We start from the raw sequence: 19,943 nt of genomic DNA, 5'->3' as shown, positions 1-19,943 counted from the left end.
TAATACTGCCCCCTATGTACAGGAATATAACTACTATAATACTGCCCCTATGTACAAGAATATAACTACTATAATACTGCCCCCTATGTACAAGAATATAACTACTATATTACTGCCCCCTATGTACAGGAATATAACTACTATAATACTGCCCCCTATGTACAAGAATATAACTACTATAATACTGCCCCCTATGTACAAGAATATAACTACTATAATACTGCCCCCTATGTACAGGAATATAACTACTATAATACTGCCCCCTATGTACAAGAATATAACTACTATAATACTGCCCCCTATGTACAAGAATATAACTACTATAATACTGCCCCCTATGTACAGGAATATAACTACTATAATACTGCCCCCTATGTACAAGAATATAACTACTATAATACTGCCCCCTATGTACAGGAATATAACTACTATAATACTGCCCCCTATGTACAAGAATATAACTACTATAATACTGCCCCCTATGTACAAGAATATAACTACTATAATACTGCCCCCTATGTACAGGAATATAACTACTATAATACTGGCTCCTATGTACAAGAATATAACTACTATAATACTGCCCCCTATGTACAGGAATATAACTACTATAATACTGCCCCCTGTGTACAAGAATATAACTACTATAATACTGCCCCCTATGTACAAGAATATAACTACTATAATACTGCCCCCTATGTACAAGAATATAACTACTATAATACTGCCCCCTATGTACAGGAATATAACTACTATAATACTGCCCCCTATGTACAAGAATATAACTACTATAATACTGCCCCCTATGTACAAGAATATAACTACTATAATACTGCCCCCTATGTACAGGAATATAACTACTATAATACTGCCCCCTATGTACAAGAATATAACTACTATAATACTGCCCCCTATGTACAGGAATATAACTACTATAATACTGCCCCTATGTACAAGAATATAACTACTATAATACTGCCCCCTATGTACAAGAATATAACTACTATATTACTGCCCCCTATGTACAGGAATATAACTACTATAATACTGCCCCCTATGTACAAGAATATAACTACTATAATACTGCCCCCTATGTACAAGAATATAACTACTATATTACTGCCCCCTATGTACAGGAATATAACTACTATAATACTGCCCCCTATGTACAAGAATATAACTACTATAATACTGCCCCCTATGTACAGGAATATAACTACTATAATACTACCCCCTATGTTCAAGAATATAACTACTATAATACTGCCCCCTATGTACAAGAATATAACTACTATAATACTGCCCCCTATGTACAGGAATATAACTACTATAATACTGCCGCCTATGTACAAGAATATAACTACTATAATCCTGCCCCCTATGTACAAGAATATAACTACTATAATACTGCCCCCTTTGTACAAGAATATAACTACTATAATACTGCCCCCTATGTACAAGAATATAACTACTATAATACTGCCCCCTATGTACAAGAATATAACTACTATAATACTGCCCCCTATGTACAAGTATATAACTACTATAATACTGCCCCCTATGTACAAGAATATAACTACTATAATACTGCCCCCTATGTACAAGTATATAACTACTATAATACTGCCCCCTATGTACAAGAATATAACTACTATAATACTGCCCCCTATGTAACAGAATATAACTACTAGAATACTGCCCCCTATGTACAAGAATATAACTACTATAATACTGCCCCCTATGTACAAGAATATAACTACTATAATACTGCCCTCTATGTACAAGAATATAACTACTATAATGCTGCCCCCTATGTACAGGAATATAACTACTATAATACTGCCCCCTATGTACAAGAATATAACTACTATAATACTGCTCCCTATGTACAAGAATATAATTACTATAATACTGCCCCATATGTACAGAAATATAACTGCTATAATACTGACCCCCTATGTACAAGAATATAACTACTATAATACTGCCCCCTATGTACAAGAATATAACTACTATAATACTGACCCCCTATGTACAAGAATATAACTACTATAATACTGCCCCCTATGTACAAGAATATAACTACTATAATACTGCCCCCTATGTACAAGAATATAACTACTACAATACTGCCCCCTACGTACAAGAATTTAACTACTATAATACTGCCCCCTATGTACAAGAATATAACTGCTATAATACTGCCCCGTATGTACAGGGATATAACTACTATAATACTGCTCCCTCTGTACAGGAATATAACTACTATAATACTGCCCCCTATGTACAAGAATATAACTGCTATAATACTGCCCCCTATGTACAGGGATATAACTACTATAATACTGCTCCCTCTGTACAGGAATATATCTACTATAATACTGCCCCCTATGTACAGGAATATAACTACTATAATACTGCCCCCTATGTACAGGAATATAACTACTATAATACTGCCCTCTATAGACAAGAATATAACTACTATAATACTGCCCCCTATGTACAAGAATATAACTACTATAATACTGCCCCCTATGTACAAGAATATAACTATTATAATACTACCCTCTATGTAAAAGAATATAACTACTATAATACTGCTCCCTATGTACAAGAATATAACTGCTATAATACTGCCCCCTATGTACAGGAATATAACTACTATAATACTGCCCCCTATGTACAGGAATATAACTACTATAATACTGCCCTCTATAGACAAGAATATAACTACTATAATACTGCCCCCTATGTACAAGAATATAACTACTATAATACTGCCCCCTATGTACAAGAATATAACTATTATAATACTACCCTCTATGTAAAAGAATATAACTACTATAATACTGCCCCCTATGTACAGGAATATAACTACTATAATACTGCCCCCTATGTACAGGAATATAACTACTATAATACTGCCCCCTATGTACAGGAATATAACTACTATAATACTGCCCCCTATGTACAGGAATATAACTACTATAATACTGCCCCTATGTACAAGAATATAACTACTATAATACTGCCCCCTATGTACAGGAATATAACTACTATAATACTGCCCCCTATGTACAGGAATATAACTACTATAATACTGCCCCCTATGTACAGGAATATAACTACTATAATACTGCCCCCTATGTACAAGAATATAACTACTATAATACTGCCCCCTGTGTACAGGAATATAACTACTATAATACTGCCCCTATGTACAAGAATATAACTACTATAATACTGCCCCCTATGTACAGGAATATAACTACTATAATACTGCCCCCTATGTACAAGAATATAACTACTATAATACTGCCCCCTATGTACAGGAATATAACTACTATAATACTGCCCCCTATGTACAGGAATATAACTACTATAATACTGCCCCTATGTACAAGAATATAACTACTATAATACTGCCCCCTATGTACAGGAATATAACTACTATAATACTGCCCCCTATGTACAGGAATATAACTACTATAATACTGCCCCCTATGTACAAGAATATAACTACTATAATACTGCCCCCTATGTACAGGAATATAACTACTATAATACTGCCCCCTATGTACAAGAATATAACTACTATAATACTGCCCCCTATGTACAGGAATATAACTACTATAATACTGCCCCCTATGTACAAGAATATAACTACTATAATACTGCCCCCTATGTACAAGAATATAACTACTATAATACTGCCCCCTATGTACAAGAATATAACTACTATAATACTGCCCCTATATACAAGAATATAACTACTATAATACTGCCCCCTATGTACAGGAATATAACTACTATAATACTGCCCCCTATGTACAGGAATATAACTACTATAATACTGCCCCCTATGTACAAGAATATAACTACTATAATACTGCCCCCTATGTACAGGAATATAACTACTATAATACTGCCCCCTATGTACAAGAATATAACTACTATAATACTGCCCCCTATGTACAGGAATATAACTACTATAATACTGCCCCTATGTACAAGAATATAACTACTATAATACTGCCTCCTATGTACAGGAATATAACTACTATAATACTGCCCCCTATGTACAAGAATATAACTACTATAATACTGCCTCCTATGTACAGGAATATAACTACTATAATACTGCCCCCTATGTACAGGAATATAACTACTATAATACTGCCCCCTATGTACAAGAATATAACTACTATAATACTGCCCCCTATGTACAGGAATATAACTACTATAATACTGCCCCCTATGTACAAGAATATAACTACTATAATACTGCCCCCTATGTACAGGAATATAACTACTATAATACTGCCCCTATGTACAAGAATATAACTACTATAATACTGCCCCCTATGTACAAGAATATAACTACTATAATACTGCTCCCTATGTACAAGAATATAACTACTATAATACTGCCTCCTATGTACAGGAATATAACCACTATAATACTGTCCCCTAGAACAGGTACCAGTGTCAGTACCGGGTTATGGGTCAGTTTCCTGGGCACCACATCACCTGCCACCATGACAAGGGGGGATGCCTGGGCACGAGGCTCTTCTGCCCCCTGCAGTCACATCTCTACTTCGAATGTTTAGGGTTCACAACCCAACACCCCAGCGTTGCCCTGAAAACTAGGCCCCCCCCAAAACCAGCGCTATGTAGAGCAGGATTCCCCAGGCTCAGTGTCCACAGTACTTATATGATGTCATCACAGAACCTGCAAAAGATGGAAACCCCGGCAGATGGCGGCCGGTCCCTGGTGCTCGGGGCACTATGGATCTTCTATACAAAAGAACAGCAAAAAAAACAAACACTCATTTATCACAAAGTGCTGACACAGCAATGTAATGAGCAACACATCGTATTGGCGTCTCGAAGACACCAATACAGTTGTAAGTAGGAGGAGACATTTGGATAATCAGTTTCCCTCTCTTAAATATGAAGAACTGCGGGACATGAGCTCCACTGATAATCCAGCCCTGTCCACACCTCCGCGCTCCTCCTGCAGTCCCATAAAGTAGCACTGAACGCAGCATATCCCGGGCCACCCAGGACTGCAGGAGAAAAACTGTGCTGTGGTGACGGACTGGGTGCCCACAGAGACGGCTCTGGGTGTCTCCCCTTCTGCCTGTGCCATAAGTTCACCACCACTGCCCTATATAAATATCTTATGTACGAGCTCCCTCTAGTGGTGACGACAGGTACAGAGAATATCACAGCTTTATATAGTAACGACATGGTGTATAGGGGGTTTCCAAAATTTGGAAAAAAAAAATAAATTCAACATATATATTTTATAACTGTGTATACGGGACAGCCCCTGTGTGTGCGCGGGACAGCCCCTGTGTGTGCGCGGGACAGCCCCTGTGTGTGCGCGGGACAGCCCCTGTGTGTGCGCGGGACAGCACCTGTGTGCGCGGGGACAGCACCTGTGTGCGCGGGGACAGCACCTGTGTATGAGGGGACAGCACCTGTGTATGAGGGGACAGCACCTGTGTATGCGGGGACAGCACCTGTGTATGAGGGGACAGCACCTGTGTATGAGGGGACAGCACCTGTGTATGCGGGGACAGCACCTGTGTATGAGGGGACAGCACCTGTGTATGCGGGGACAGCACCCGTGTATGCAGGGACAGCACCCGTGTATGCAGGGACAGCACCCGTGTATGCAGGGACAGCACCTGTGTATGCGGGGACAGCACCTGTGTATGAGGGGACAGCACCTGTGTATGAGGGGACAGCACCTGTGTATGAGGGGACAGCACCTGTGTATGCGGGATAGCACCTGTGTATGCGGGATAGCACCTGTGTATGCGGGACAGCACCTGTGTATGAGGGGACAGCACCTGTGTATGCGGGACAGCACCTGTGTATGCAGGGACAGCACCTGTGTATGAGGGGACAGCACCTGTGTATGCGGGGACAGCACCTGTGTATGCAGGGACAGCACCTGTGTATGCGGGATAGCACCTGTGTATGCGGGATAGCACCTGTGTAATAGCACCTGTGTATGCGGGGACAGCACCTGTGTATGCAGGGACAGCACCTGTGTATGCAGGGACAGCCCCTGTGTATGAGGGGACAGCACCTGTGTATGCAGGGACAGCCCCTGTGTATGCAGGGACAGCCCCTGTGTATGAGGGGACAGCACCTGTGTATGAGGGGACAGCACCTGTGTATGAGGGGACAGCACCTGTGTATGCGGGGACAGCACCTGTGTATGCGGGGACAGCACCTGTGTATGCGGGACAGCACCTGTGTATGCAGGGACAGCACCTGTGTATGCAGGGACAGCACCTGTGTATGCAGGGACAGCACCTGTGTATGCGGGATAGCACCTGTTTATGCGGGATAGCACCTGTGTATGCGGGACAGCACCTGTGTATGCGGGACAGCCCCTGTGTATGCAGGGACAGCACCTGTGTATGCAGGGACAGCACCTGTGTATGCAGGGACAGCACCTGTGTATGCGGGACAGCACCTGTGTATGCAGGGACAGCACCTGTGTATGCGGGACAGCACCTGTGTATGCGGGATAGCACCTGTGTATGCGGGATAGCACCTGTGTATGCGGGACAGCACCTGTGTATGCGGGACAGCCCCTGTGTATGCAGGGACAGCACCTGTGTATGCAGGGACAGCACCTGTGTATGCAGGGACAGCACCTGTGTATGCGGGGACAGCACCTGTGTATGAGGGGACAGCACCTGTGTATGAGGGGACAGCACCTGTGTATGCGGGGACAGCACCTGTGTATGCAGGGACAGCACCTGTGTATGCGGGATAGCACCTGTGTATGCGGGATAGCACCTGTGTAATAGCACCTGTGTATGCGGGGACAGCACCTGTGTATGCAGGGACAGCACCTGTGTATGCAGGGACAGCCCCTGTGTATGCGGGGACAGCACCTGTGTATGAGGGGACAGCACCTGTGTATGAGGGGACAGCACCTGTGTATGAGGGGACAGCACCTGTGTATGCGGGGACAGCACCTGTGTATGCGGGACAGCACCTGTGTATGCGGGACAGCACCTGTGTATGCAGGGACAGCACCTGTGTATGCAGGGACAGCACCTGTGTATGCAGGGACAGCACCTGTGTATGCGGGATAGCACCTGTGTATGCGGGATAGCACCTGTGTATGCGGGACAGCACCTGTGTATGCGGGACAGCCCCTGTGTATGCAGGGACAGCACCTGTGTATGCAGGGACAGCACCTGTGTATGCAGGGACAGCACCTGTGTATGCGGGACAGCACCTGTGTATGCAGGGACAGCACCTGTGTATGCGGGACAGCACCTGTGTATGCAGGGACAGCACCTGTGTATGCGGGACAGCACCTGTGTATGCGGGACAGCACCTGTGTATGCAGGGACAGCACCTGTGTATGCGGGACAGCACCTGTGTATGCGGGACAGCCCCTGTGTATGCAGGGACAGCACCTGTGTATGCAGGGACAGCACCTGTGTATGCGGGACAGCACCTGTGTATGCAGGGACAGCACCTGTGTATGCGGGATAGCACCTGTGTATGCGGGATAGCACCTGTGTATGCGGGACAGCACCTGTGTATGCGGGACAGCACCTGTGTATGCGGGATAGCACCTGTGTATGCGGGATAGCACCTGTGTATGCGGGACAGCACCTGTGTATGCGGGACAGCACCTGTGTATGCAGGGACAGCACCTGTGTATGCGGGACAGCACCTGTGTATGCGGGATAGCACCTGTGTATGCGGGATAGCACCTGTGTATGCGGGATAGCACCTGTGTATGCGGGACAGCACCTGTGTATGCGGGACAGCACCTGTGTATGCGGGATAGCACCTGTGTATGCAGGGACAGCACCTGTGTATGCGGGACAGCACCTGTGTATTTGGGATAGCCTCTCTGCAGGTGCCCCGCCCCCTGATGCATTAACCCTTGGTGGTGCCCGCCTCCCCTGCTGTGCTCTGTGCTCTCACCTCTGCGCTCTGTGCTGCCCCCGGGCACTCTCCGCCAGACCCTCGGACACCGCTTGAAGGGCAGAGACTGAGATCTCCGGGCAGCGGCGGCGGCGGCTCAGACCTGCGGGCCGTACCAAGTGCTGCACAGGAGGGGGAGAGCAGCATCACGCACATCACTGTGATTGTTTCCTATCAACCTGTACATTATACACACGACATTATGACAGATATCTATATGATGACTCGTTATATAGGAGGATGAGAGGTGGGTGTGGAGCGGTATGTAGCTCCGGGCTCCCCCTGTGAGAGGTCAGGGTGGCGCGTCCCATGAGGAGGCTCCGCTGCCAGGACTAGTAATGGCGGCGCAGTGACTGTCATGTCTGACGCCTGAGACCCCCGGATCAGGGAGCACCGAGACCCAGCGGCACCATGGCCCCCAGGAAGGGAGAGCAGAGCCCGGAGGAGAGGCAGCTGCTGGCCGTCATCTCCGGAGGTGGGAGCCCGGGAGCACGACACGGATATAGGGGAAGTGACACTGTTATGGGGGGATGTGTAGGTGACACTGTTATGGGGGAGGTGTAGATGACACTGTTATGGGGGGATGTGTAGATGACACTGTTATGGGGGATGTGTAGATGACACTGTTATGGGGGATGTGTAGGTGACACTGTTATGGGGGATGTGTAGATGACACTGTTATGGGGGATGTGTAGGTGACACTGTTATGGGGGATGTGTAGGTGACACTGTTATGGGGGATGTGTAGGTGACACTGTTATGGGGGATGTGTAGGTGACACTGTTATGGGGGATGTGTAGGTGACACTGTTATGGGGGATGTGTAGGTGACACTGTTATGGGGGAGGTGTAGATGACACTGTTATGGGGGGATGTGTAGATGACACTGTTATGGGGGATGTGTAGATGACACTGTTATGGGGGATGTGTAGGTGACACTGTTATGGGGGATGTGTAGATGACACTGTTATGGGGGATGTGTAGGTGACACTGTTATGGGGGATGTGTAGGTGACACTGTTATGGGGGGATGTGTAGGTGACACTGTTATGGGGGGATGTGTAGGTGACACTGTTATGGGGGATGTGTAGGTGACACTGTTATGGGGGATGTGTAGGTGACACTGTTATGGGGGGAGGTGTAGGTGACACTGTTATGGGGGATGTGTAGGTGACACTGTTATGGGGGAGGTGTAGATGACACTGTTATGGGGGGATGTGTAGATGACACTGTTATGGGGGAGGTGTAGATGACACTGTTATGGGGGATGTGTAGGTGACACTGTTATGGGGGATGTGTAGATGACACTGTTATGGGGGAGGTGTAGGTGACACTGTTATGGGGGATGTGTAGATGACACTGTTATGGGGGATGTGTAGATGACACTGTTATGGGGGGATGTGTAGGTGACACTGTTATGGGGGGATGTGTAGGTGACACTGTTATGGGGGGATGTGTAGGTGACACTGTTATGGGGGATGTGTAGATGACACTGTTATGGGGGAGGTGTAGGTGACACTGTTATGGGGGATGTGTAGATGACACTGTTATGGGGGATGTGTAGATGACACTGTTATGGGGGGATGTGTAGGTGACACTGTTATGGGGGGATGTGTAGGTGACACTGTTATGGGGGATGTGTAGGTGACACTGTTATGGGGGGGTGTGTAGGTGACACTGTTATGGGGGATGTGTAGGTGACACTGTTATGGGGGGATGTGTAGGTGACACTGTTATGGGGGATGTGTAGGTGACACTGTTATGGTGGATGTGTAGATGACACTGTTATGGGGGGATGTGTAGATGACACTGTTATGGGGGATGTGTAGGTGACACTGTTATGGGGGGATGTGTAGGTGACACTGTTATGGGGGATGTGTAGATGACACTGTTATGGGGGATGTGTAGATGACACTGTTATGGGGGAGGTGTAGATGACACTGTTATGGGGGATGTGTAGATGACACTGTTATGGGGGATGTGTAGGTGACACTGTTATGGGGGATGTGTAGGTGACACTGTTATGGGGGATGTGTAGGTGACACTGTTATGGGGGATGTGTAGGTGACACTGTTATGGGGGGGATGTGCAGATGACGCTGTTATGGGGGATGTGCAGGTGACGCTGTTATGGGGGATGTGCAGGTGACGCTGTTATGGGGGATGTGCAGGTGACGCTGTTATGGGGGATGTGTAGGTGACACTGTTATGGGGGATGTGTAGATGACACTGTTATGAGGGGATGTGTAGGTGACACTGTTATGGGGGGATGTGGAGGTGACACTGTTATGGGGGATGTGTAGGTGACACTGTTATGGGGGATGTGTAGGTGACACTGTTATGGGGGAGGTGTAGATGACACTGTTATGGGGGAGGTGTAGATGACACTGTTATGGGGGATGTGTAGGTGACACTGTTATGAGGGGATGTGTAGGTGACACTGTTATGGGGGGATGTGGAGGTGACACTGTTATGGGGGATGTGTAGGTGACACTGTTATGGGGGATGTGTAGGTGACACTGTTATGGGGGATGTGTAGGTGACACTGTTATGGGGGATGTGTAGATGACACTGTTATGGGGGAGGTGTAGATGACACTGTTATGGGGGATGTGGAGGTGACACTGTTATGGGGGATGTGTAGGTGACACTGTTATGGGGGATGTGTAGGTGACACTTATGGGGGATGTGTAGATGACACTGTTATGGGGGAGGTGTAGATGACACTGTTATGGGGGATGTGTAGGTGACACTGTTATGGGGGGATGTGTAGGTGACACTGTAGCAGATGATTGTTTGAATATTGTAACTTTATCAGTGTATTTGAGGACGGGGTGTGAGACGTTGTGCAGTGGATATGAAATCTCCCACTAATCTGCACTAGACATAATTAAAGGGATAATCTGCGGAGATTATTGTCGGGGGAGGGGGGGGGCGCTCCTGCAGTAATTGGGAAGACGGAGCGTAGAGTCTTGTCCCTAATCTCTCACCACTGGATGGATTCCGTGTGTTCCTCGGGATTTACAGGATAAACGCCAAAATGTCCAGTATTTACATGTAACGGGCACAGATAGTACTGCCTGCCTCGTCTGTCCATCCTGGTGGAGGCACAGATAGTACTGCCTGCCTCACCTGTCCATCCTGGTGGAGGCACAGATAGTACTGCCTGCCTCATCTGTCCATCCTGGTGGAGGCACAGATAGTACTGCCTGCCTCACCTGTCCATCCTGGTGGAGGCACAGATAGTACTGCCTGCCTCATCTGTCCATCCTGGTGGAGGCACAGATAGTACTGCCTGCCTCATCTGTCCATCCTGGTGGAGGCACAGATAGTACTGCCTGCCTCATCTGTCCATCCTGGTGGAGGCACAGATAGCACTGCCTGCCTCGCGTGTCCATCCTGGTGGAGGCACAGATAGTACCGCCTGCCTCATCTGTCCATCCTGGTGGAGGCACAGATAGTACTGCCTGCCTCACCTGTCCATCGTGGTGGAGGCACAGATAGCACCGCCTGCCTCATCTGTCCATCCCGTTGGAGACACAGATAGTACCGCCTGCCTCATCTGTCCATCCTGGTGGAGGCACAGATAGTACTGCCTGCATCACCTGTCCATCCTGGTGGAGGCACAGATAGTACTGCCTGCATCACCTGTCCATCCTGGTGGAGGCACAGATAGTACTGCCTGCATCACCTGTCCTTCCTGGTGGAGGCACAGATAGTACTGCCTGCCTCATCTGTCCATCCTGGTGGAGGCACATATAGTACTGCCTGCATCACCTGTCCATCCTGGTGGAGGCACAGATAGTACTGCCTGCCTCATCTGTCCATCCTGGTGGAGGCACAGATAGTACTTCCTGCCTCATCTGTCCATCCTGGTGGAGGCACAGATAGTACTGCCTGCCTCATCTGTCCATCCTGGTGGAGGCACAGATAGTACTGCCTGCCTCACCTGTCCATCCTGGTGGAAGCACAGATAGTACTGCCTGCCTCATCTGTCCATCCTGGTGGAGGCACAGATAGTACTGCCTGCCTCATCTGTCCATCCTGGTGGAGGCACAGATAGTACTGCCTGCCTCATCTGTCCATCCTGGTGGAGGCACAGATAGTACTGCCTGCCTCATCTGTCCATCGTGGTGGAGGCACAGATAGTACTGCCTGCCTCGTCTGTCCATCCTGGTGGAGGCACAGATGGTACTGCCTGCCTCGTCTGTCCATCGTGGTGGAGGCACAGATAGTACTGCCTGCCTCGTCTGTCCATCGTGGTGGAGGCACAGATAGTACTGCCTGCCTCATCTGTCCATCCTGGTGGAGGCACAGATAGTACTGCCTGCCTCGTCTGTCCATCCTGGTGGAGGCACAGATGGTACTGCCTGCCTCGTCTCTCCATCCTGGTGGAGGCACAGATGGTACTGCCTGCCTCACGTGTCCATCCTGGTGGAGGCACAGATAGTACCGCCTGCCTCGCGTGTCCATCCTGGTGGAGGCACAGATAGTACTGCCTGCCTCATCTGTCCATCCTGGTGGAGGCACAGATAGCACTGCCTGCCTCACCTGTCCGGAACGCACGGGCGCCTCGCCGCTGTGGAGGGGACGCACCGGCCATAGTTGGTCTGCTATGACCGGTCCGGGATTATGCTCTGAGCTCCTCCTGTTGGGATATCTGCGGATAGCGGAGCGCCCCCTGCAGGTACCTGGTGTCATCCTCTGCTGCACTTACCAGATACTACTTCACCTTCACGTCTTCTCAGCGAGACGCCATGGCAACCGCAGATCTTCCGACTCCTCCAGGAGCAGCTCCCAGCATCTCACTGCTTCCAAGAAATTCTACGGAAGCAAAAGTGTCACAGGAGGAAAATCCTGCCGCAACGGACATCAACAAAACGACCCTGGTAGAATATTACATACATTACAGACGGTCTCCTCACACTGCTGTGCTCTGTGCATTATTTTTTATATATATAATTGTATTTTATTGAAAGTTTTCCATTCGATGTGATAACACATAACAGCATATACACAAGCAATATAAACATATAAAGAAGCAGACACATTGGGGCAGATTTACTTACCCGGTCCATTCGCGATCCAGCGGCGCGTTCTCTCCGGTGGATTCGGGTCCGGACGGGATTTACTAAGGCAGGTCCTCCGACGTCCACCAGGTGGCGCTGCTGCGCTGAAGAGCATCGGAACGCACTCAAGTTCACCGGCCTATTCCTAGTTAAGGTAAGTGTAATTTTCGCGACACATTTTTTTTCTTAAATGCGTCGGTTTTTCCGAATCCGTCGGGTTTTCATTCGGCCACGCCTCCCCCCCCCCCCCCCCCGATTTCCGTCGCATGCATGCCAGCGCTGATGCGCCACAATCCGATCGCGTGCGACAAAATCCCGGGGCAATACAGGTACAATCGGCGCAAATCGGAAATATTCGGGTAACACGTCGGGAAATACAGCATTGTGTATGGGGGCCGGAAGGTTGTCGGGTCCGGCCGGAAGCTGAGTCCAGCGCTGCTCCGGCGGCCATGTTTGTTTACATGGCGCCCAGACCGGAGCGACAGCAGCGCTGGATACGGGAGGGCACCGGAAGGTAAGTACAGCTTTATTGTTTTAGGCAGCCCGCTCCCGGCCACATATAGTTTTTTTTCAAAAGTCGGACAACCCCTTTAAATAGCTTCGTCATTCGGGGCAACAACACATCAGAGAAGACTTGATAATACAAGTATGTGAGCCCATCCGGGCCCGGGGACTTCCCATTGGGCATCTCCTATCTCATCCCATGTTACTTCTAAGTTGAGGGGTCACCCCGGGAGGGAGCATGATTCTAAAAAATCAACTAAAGCTCTGGGCAAGGTGTCTGGTAGGGAATATAATTTGGTGTAAAAATCAGTGCTCTGTGCATTACACCGCATCACAACCCCTCCCCTCCGATTATTAAGGACTTCTGTATGTATATGTTCTGTATACACAAAGGTCTGATCACACATCTCTCCAGGGACTATAGCTAACACTGACTGCACAGAGCACAGCAGTGTGAGGACACACCCCTTTCACTTGTAGAAGTTACACAGTCCTGCTGCTACTAACACTATACACAAAGGTCTGATCACGAATCTCTCCAGGGACAATACTGTACACGGGCTGCAGAGAGCACAGAGCACAGCAGTGTGAGGTCTGATTACACATCTCTCCAGGGACAATACATAACACTGGCTGCAGAGAGCACAGAGCACAGCAGTGTGAGGTCTGATTACACATATCTCCGGGGACAATACATAACACTGGCTGCAGAGAGCACAGAGCACAGCAGTGTGAGGTCTGATTACACATCTCTCCAGGGACAATACATAACACTGTCTGCAGAGAGCACAGAGCACAGCAGTGTGAGGTCTGATTACACATCTCTCCAGGGACAATACATAACACTGGCTGCAGAGAGCACAGAGCCCAGCAGTGTCAGGTCTGATTACACATCTCTCCAGGGACAATACATGACACTGGCTGCAGAGAGCACAGAGCACAGCAGTGTGAGGTCTGATTACTCATCTCTCCAGGGACAATACATAACACTGGCTGCACAGAGCACAGAGCACAGCAGTGTGAGGTCTGATTACACATCTCTCCAGGGACAATACATAACACTGGCTGCAGAGAGCACAGGGCACAGCAGTGTGAGGTCTGATTACACATCTCTCCAGGGACAATACATAACACTGGCTGCAGAGAGCACAGAGCACAGCAGTGTGAGGTCTGATTACACATCTCTCCAGGGACAATACATAACACTGGTTGCAGAGAGCACAGAGCACAGCAGTGTGAGGTCTGATTACACATCTCTCCAGGGACAATACTGTACACGGGCTACAGAGAGCACAGGGCACAGCAGTGTGAGGTCTGATTACACATCTCTCCAGGGACAATACATAACACTGGCTGCACAGAGCACAGCAGTGTGAGGTCTGATTACACATATCTCCGGGGACAATACATAACACTGGCTGCAGAGAGCACAGAGCACAGCAGTGTGAGGTCTGGTTACACATCTCTCCAGGGACAATACATAACACTGGCTGCAGAGAGTACAGAGCACAGCAGTGTGAGGTCTGATTACACATCTCTCCAGGGACAATACTGTACACGGGCTGCAGAGAGCACAGGGCACAGCAGTGTGAGGTCTGATTACACATCTCTCCAGGGACAATACATAACACTGGCTGCAGAGAGCACAGAGCACAGCAGTATGAGGTCTGATTACACATCTCTCCAGGGACAATACTGTACACGGGCTGCAGAGAGTACAGGGCACAGCAGTGTGAGGTCTGATTACACATCTCTCCAGGGACAATACATAACACTGGCTGCAGAGAGCACAGAGCACAGCAGTGTGAGGTCTGGTTACACATCTCTCCAGGGACAATACATAACACTGGCTGCAGAGAGCACAGAGCACAGCAGTGTGATGTCTGATTACACATCTCTCCAGGGACAATACAGAACACTGGCTGCAGAGAGCACAGAGCACAGCAGTGTGAGGTCTGATTACACATCTCTCCAGGGACAATACATAACTGTCTGCAGAGAGCACAGAGCACAGCAGTGTGAGGAATGATTACACATCTCTCCAGGGACAATACATAACACTGGCTGCAGAGAGCACAGAGCACAGCAGTGTGAGGTCTGATTACACATCTCTCTAGGGACAATACATAACACTGGCTGCAGAGAGCACAGAGCACAGCAGTGTGAGGTCTGATTACACATCTCTCCAGGGACAATACATAACACTGGCTGCAGAGAGCACAGAGCACAGCAGTGTGAGGTCTGATTACACATCTCTCCAGGGACAATACATAACACTGGCTGCAGAGAGCACAGAGCACAGCAGTGTGAGGTCTGATTACACATCTCTCCAGGGACAATACATAACACTGGCTGCAGAGAGCACAGGGCACAGCAGTGTGAGGGGGTTGTCAGTTTCCTACCTCCCATGCTTCTAGTTCTATTGGTCTGGAGGTGATGATATATTATGGAGAATACAGAGAGAGCCCTGTTTTCTACCAGTTCATTTCCATCAGTCTTCCTGAGCCCGGCCCCTCCGGGGTCTCCATCCCTGGTAAGCAGGGTCTCATCTCGTGTCCTGGGGCTGGTTACTAAATTATAGGGGGAAGTTATGTGTAAAAGTTCAAAAACCTCACGTGGGGGGTCTGTTAGTTTAGGGGTCTGGTCTGGGGTCTGTATTAGTTTAGGGGTCTGGTCTGGGGTCTGTATTAGTTTAGTGGTCTGGTCTAGGGTCTGTATTAGTTTAGGGGTCCGGTCTGGGGTCTGTATTAGTTTAAGGGTCTGGTCTGGGGTCTGTATTAGATTAGGGGTCTGGTCTGGGGTCTGTCTTAATTTAGGGGTCTGGTCTGGGGTCTGTATTAGTTTAGGGGTCTGGTCTGGGGTCTGTATTAGTTTAGGGGTCTGGTCTCGGGTCTGTATTAGTTTAGGGGTCTGGTGTGGGGTCTGTATTAGTTTAGGGGTCTGGTCTGGGGTCTGTATTAGTTTAGGGGTCTGGTCTGAGGTATTTATTAGTTTAGGGGTCTGGTCTGGGGGCTGTATTAGTTTAGGGGTCTGGTCTGGGGTCTGTATTAGTTTAGGGGTCTAGTCTGGGGTCTGTATTAGTTTAGGGGTCTGGTCTGGGGTCTGTATTAGTTTAGGGGTCTGGTCTGCGGTCTGTATTAGTTTAGGGGTCTGGTCTTGGGTCTGTATTAGTTCAGAGGATTTGATTTGGGTTCTATATTAGTTAAGGGGTTTGGTCTGGGGTCTGTATTAGTTTGGGGGTCTGGTCTGGGGTCCTGTATTAGATTAGGGGTCCGGTCTGGGGTCTGTATTAGTTTAGGAGTCTGGTCTGGGCTCTGTATTAGTTTAGGGGTCTGGTCTGGGCTCTGTATTAGTTTAGGGGTCTGGTCTGGGCTCTGTATTAGTTTAGGGGTCTGGTCTGGGCTCTGTATTAGTTTAGGGGTCTAGTCTCGGCTCTGTATTAGTTTAGGGGTCTAGTCTGGGGTCTGTATTAGTTTAGGGGTCTGGAGTCCTGTATTAGTTTAGGGGTCTGGTCTGGGGTCTGTATTAGTTTAGGGGTCTGGTCTGGGGTCTGTATTAGTTCAGAGGATTTGATTTGGGTTCTGTATTAGTTAAGGGGTTTGGTCTGGGGTCTGTATTAGTTTAGGGGTCTGGTCTGGGGTCCTGTATTAGATTAGGGGTCTGGTCTGGGGTCCTGTATTAGATTAGGGGTCCGGTCTGGGCTCTGTATTAGTTTAGGGGTCTGGTCTGGGCTCTGTATTAGTTTAGGGGTCTGGTCTGGGCTCTGTATTAGTTTAGGGGTCTGGTCTGGGCTCTGTATTAGTTTAGGGGTCTGGTCTGGGGTCTGTATTAGTTTAGGGGTCTGGTCTGGGGTCTGTATTAGTTTTCGGGCACCGCTCTGGGGTCTGTATTAGTTTAGGGGTCTGGTCTGTGGTCTGTATTAGTTTTCGGGCACCTCTCTGGGGTCTGTATTAGTTTTCGGGCACCACTCTGGGGTCTGTATTAGTTTTCGGGCACCTCTCTGGGGTCTGTATTAGTTTTCGGGCACCTCTCTAGGGTCTGTATTAGTTTTCGGGCACCGCTCTGGGGTCTGTATTAGTTTTCGGGCACCACTCTGGGGTCTGTATTAGTTTTCGGGCACCGCTCTGGGGTCTGCATTAGTTTTCGGGCACCGCTCTGGGGTCTGTATTAGTTTTCGGGCACCGCTCTGGGGTCTTTATTAGTTTAGGGTTCTGTATTAGTTTCCGGGCACCGCTCTGGGGTCTGTATTAGTTTCCGGGCACCGCTCTGGGGTCTGTATTAGTTTAGGGGTCTGTATTAGTTTTCGGGCACCGCTCTGGGGTCTGTATTAGTTTTCGGGCACCGCTCTGGGGTCTGTATTAGTTTAGGGGTCTGTATTAGTTTTCGGGCACCGCTCTGGGGTCTGTAATAGTTTTCGGGCACCGCTCTGGGGTCTGTATTAGTTTTCGGGCACCGCTCTGGGGTCTGTATTAGTTTTCGGGAACCGCTCTGGGGTCTGTATTAGTTTTCGGGCACCGCTCTGGGGTCTGTATTAGTTTTCGGGCACCGCTCTGGGGTCTGTATTAGTTTTCGGGCACCGCTCTGGGGTCTGTATTAGTTTTCGGGCACCGCTCTGGGGTCTGTATTAGTTTAGGGGTCTGTATTAGTTTTCGGGCACCGCTCTGGGGTCTGTATTAGTTTTCGGGCACCGCTCTGGGGTCTGTATTAGTTTTCGGGCACCGCTCTGGGGTCTGTATTAGTTTTCGGGCACCGCTCTGGGGTCTGTAATAGTTTTCGGGCACCGCTCTGGGGTCTGTATTAGTTTAGGGGTCTGTATTAGTTTCCGGGCACCGCTCTGGGGTCTGTATTAGTTTTCGGGCACCTCTCTGGGGTCTGTATTAGTTTTCGGGCACCGCTCTGGGGTCTGTATTAGTTTTTGGGCACCGCTCTGGGGTCTGTAATAGTTTTCGGGCACCGCTCTGGGGTCTGTATTAGTTTTCGGGCACCGCTCTGGGGTCTGTATTAGTTTTCGGGCACCGCTCTGGGGTCTGTAATAGTTTTCGGGCACCGCTCTGGGGTCTGTATTAGTTTCCGGGCACCGCTCTGGGGTCTGTATTAGTTTTCGGGAACCGCTCTGGGGTCTGTATTAGTTTTCGGGCACCTCTCTGGGGTCTGTATTAGTTTTCGGGCACCTCTCTGGGGTCTGTATTAGTTTTCGGGCACCGCTCTGGGGTCTGTATTAGTTTAGGGGTCTGGTCTGGGGTCTGTATTAGTTTTCGGGCACCTCTGTGGGGTCTGTATTAGTTTTCGGGCACCGCTCTGGGGTCTGTATTAGTTTTCGGGCACCGCTCTGGGGTCTGTATTAGTTTTCGGGCACCGCTCTGGGGTCTGTATTAGTTTTCGGGCACCTCTGTGGGGTCTGTATTAGTTTTCGGGCACCGCTCTGGGGTCTGTATTAGTTTTCGGGCACCTCTCTGGGGTCTGTATTAGTTTTCGGGCACCGCTCTGGGGTCTGTATTAGTTTAGGGGTCTGGTCTGGGGTCTGTATTAGTTTTCGGGCACCGCTCTGGGGTCTGTATTAGTTTTCGGGCACCTCTGTGGGGTCTGTATTAGTTTTCGGGCACCTCTGTGGGGTCTGTATTAGTTTTCGGGCACCTCTCTGGGGTCTGTATTAGTTTTCGGGCACCGCTTTGGGGTCTGTATTAGTTTTCGGGCACCGCTCTAGGGACTGTATTAGTTTTCGGGCACCGCTCTGGGGTCTGTATTAGTTTTCGGGCACCGCTCTGGGGTCTGTAATAGTTTTCGGGCACCGCTCTGGGGTCTGTAATAGTTTTCGGGCACCGCTCTGGGGTCTGTATTAGTTTAGGGGTCTGGTCTGGGGTCTGTATTAGTTTTCGGGCACCTCTGTGGGGTCTGTATTAGTTTTCGGGCACCGCTCTGGGGTCTGTATTAGTTTTAGGGCACCTCTCTGGGGTCTGTATTAGTTTTCGGGCACCGCTCTGGGGTCTGTATTAGTTTTCGGGCACCGCTCTGGGGTCTGTATTAGTTTTCGGGCACCGCTCTGGGGTCTGTATTAGTTTTCGGGCACCGCTCTGGGGTCTGTATTAGTTTTCGGGCACCGCTCTGGGGTCTGTATTAGTTTTCGGGCAGTGCTGGGGTCTGTATTCGTTTTCGGGCACCGCTCTGGGGTCTGTATTAGTTTTCGGGCACCGCTCTGGGGACTGTATTAGTTTTCAGGCACCGCTCTGGGGTCTGTATTAGTTTTCGGGCACCGCTCTGGGGTCTGTATTAGTTTTCGGGCACCGCTCTGGGGTCTGTATTAGTTTTCGGGCAGTGCTGGGGTCTGTATTCGTTTTCGGGCACCGCTCTGGGGTCTGTATTAGTTTTCGGGCACCGCTCTGGGGACTGTATTAGTTTTC

General features: G+C 48.8%; 2 protein-coding genes across 2 annotated transcripts in view; one reads left to right on the top strand and one right to left on the bottom strand.

Annotated features, from left to right (window-relative positions):
- The window catches only part of BZW2 (basic leucine zipper and W2 domains 2), a 45,921-nt gene extending 37,788 nt beyond the window's left edge, over positions 1-8,133 (bottom strand). The window contains exon 1 of the mRNA XM_072154400.1: positions 7,978-8,133. The gene's annotated coding sequence lies outside the window, so the exon portion shown is untranslated. The remainder of the gene's footprint in view (positions 1-7,977) is intronic.
- A 133-nt stretch (positions 8,134-8,266) lies between these two features.
- Positions 8,267-19,943, top strand: part of ANKMY2 (ankyrin repeat and MYND domain containing 2) — a 29,935-nt gene continuing 18,258 nt past the window's right edge. The window contains exon 1 of the mRNA XM_072154399.1: positions 8,267-8,452. Within this exon, the coding sequence (XP_072010500.1) occupies positions 8,389-8,452 (64 nt within the window). The 5' untranslated portion in view covers positions 8,267-8,388. The remainder of the gene's footprint in view (positions 8,453-19,943) is intronic.

The sequence above is a fragment of the Engystomops pustulosus genome, chromosome 5 (assembly GCF_040894005.1).
Source record: "Engystomops pustulosus chromosome 5, aEngPut4.maternal, whole genome shotgun sequence".
In the NCBI taxonomy this organism is placed as follows: Eukaryota; Metazoa; Chordata; class Amphibia; order Anura; family Leptodactylidae; genus Engystomops; species Engystomops pustulosus.
Note: the sequence above shows the minus strand (reverse complement) of the source record. Positions and strands in the feature narration are given on the sequence as shown.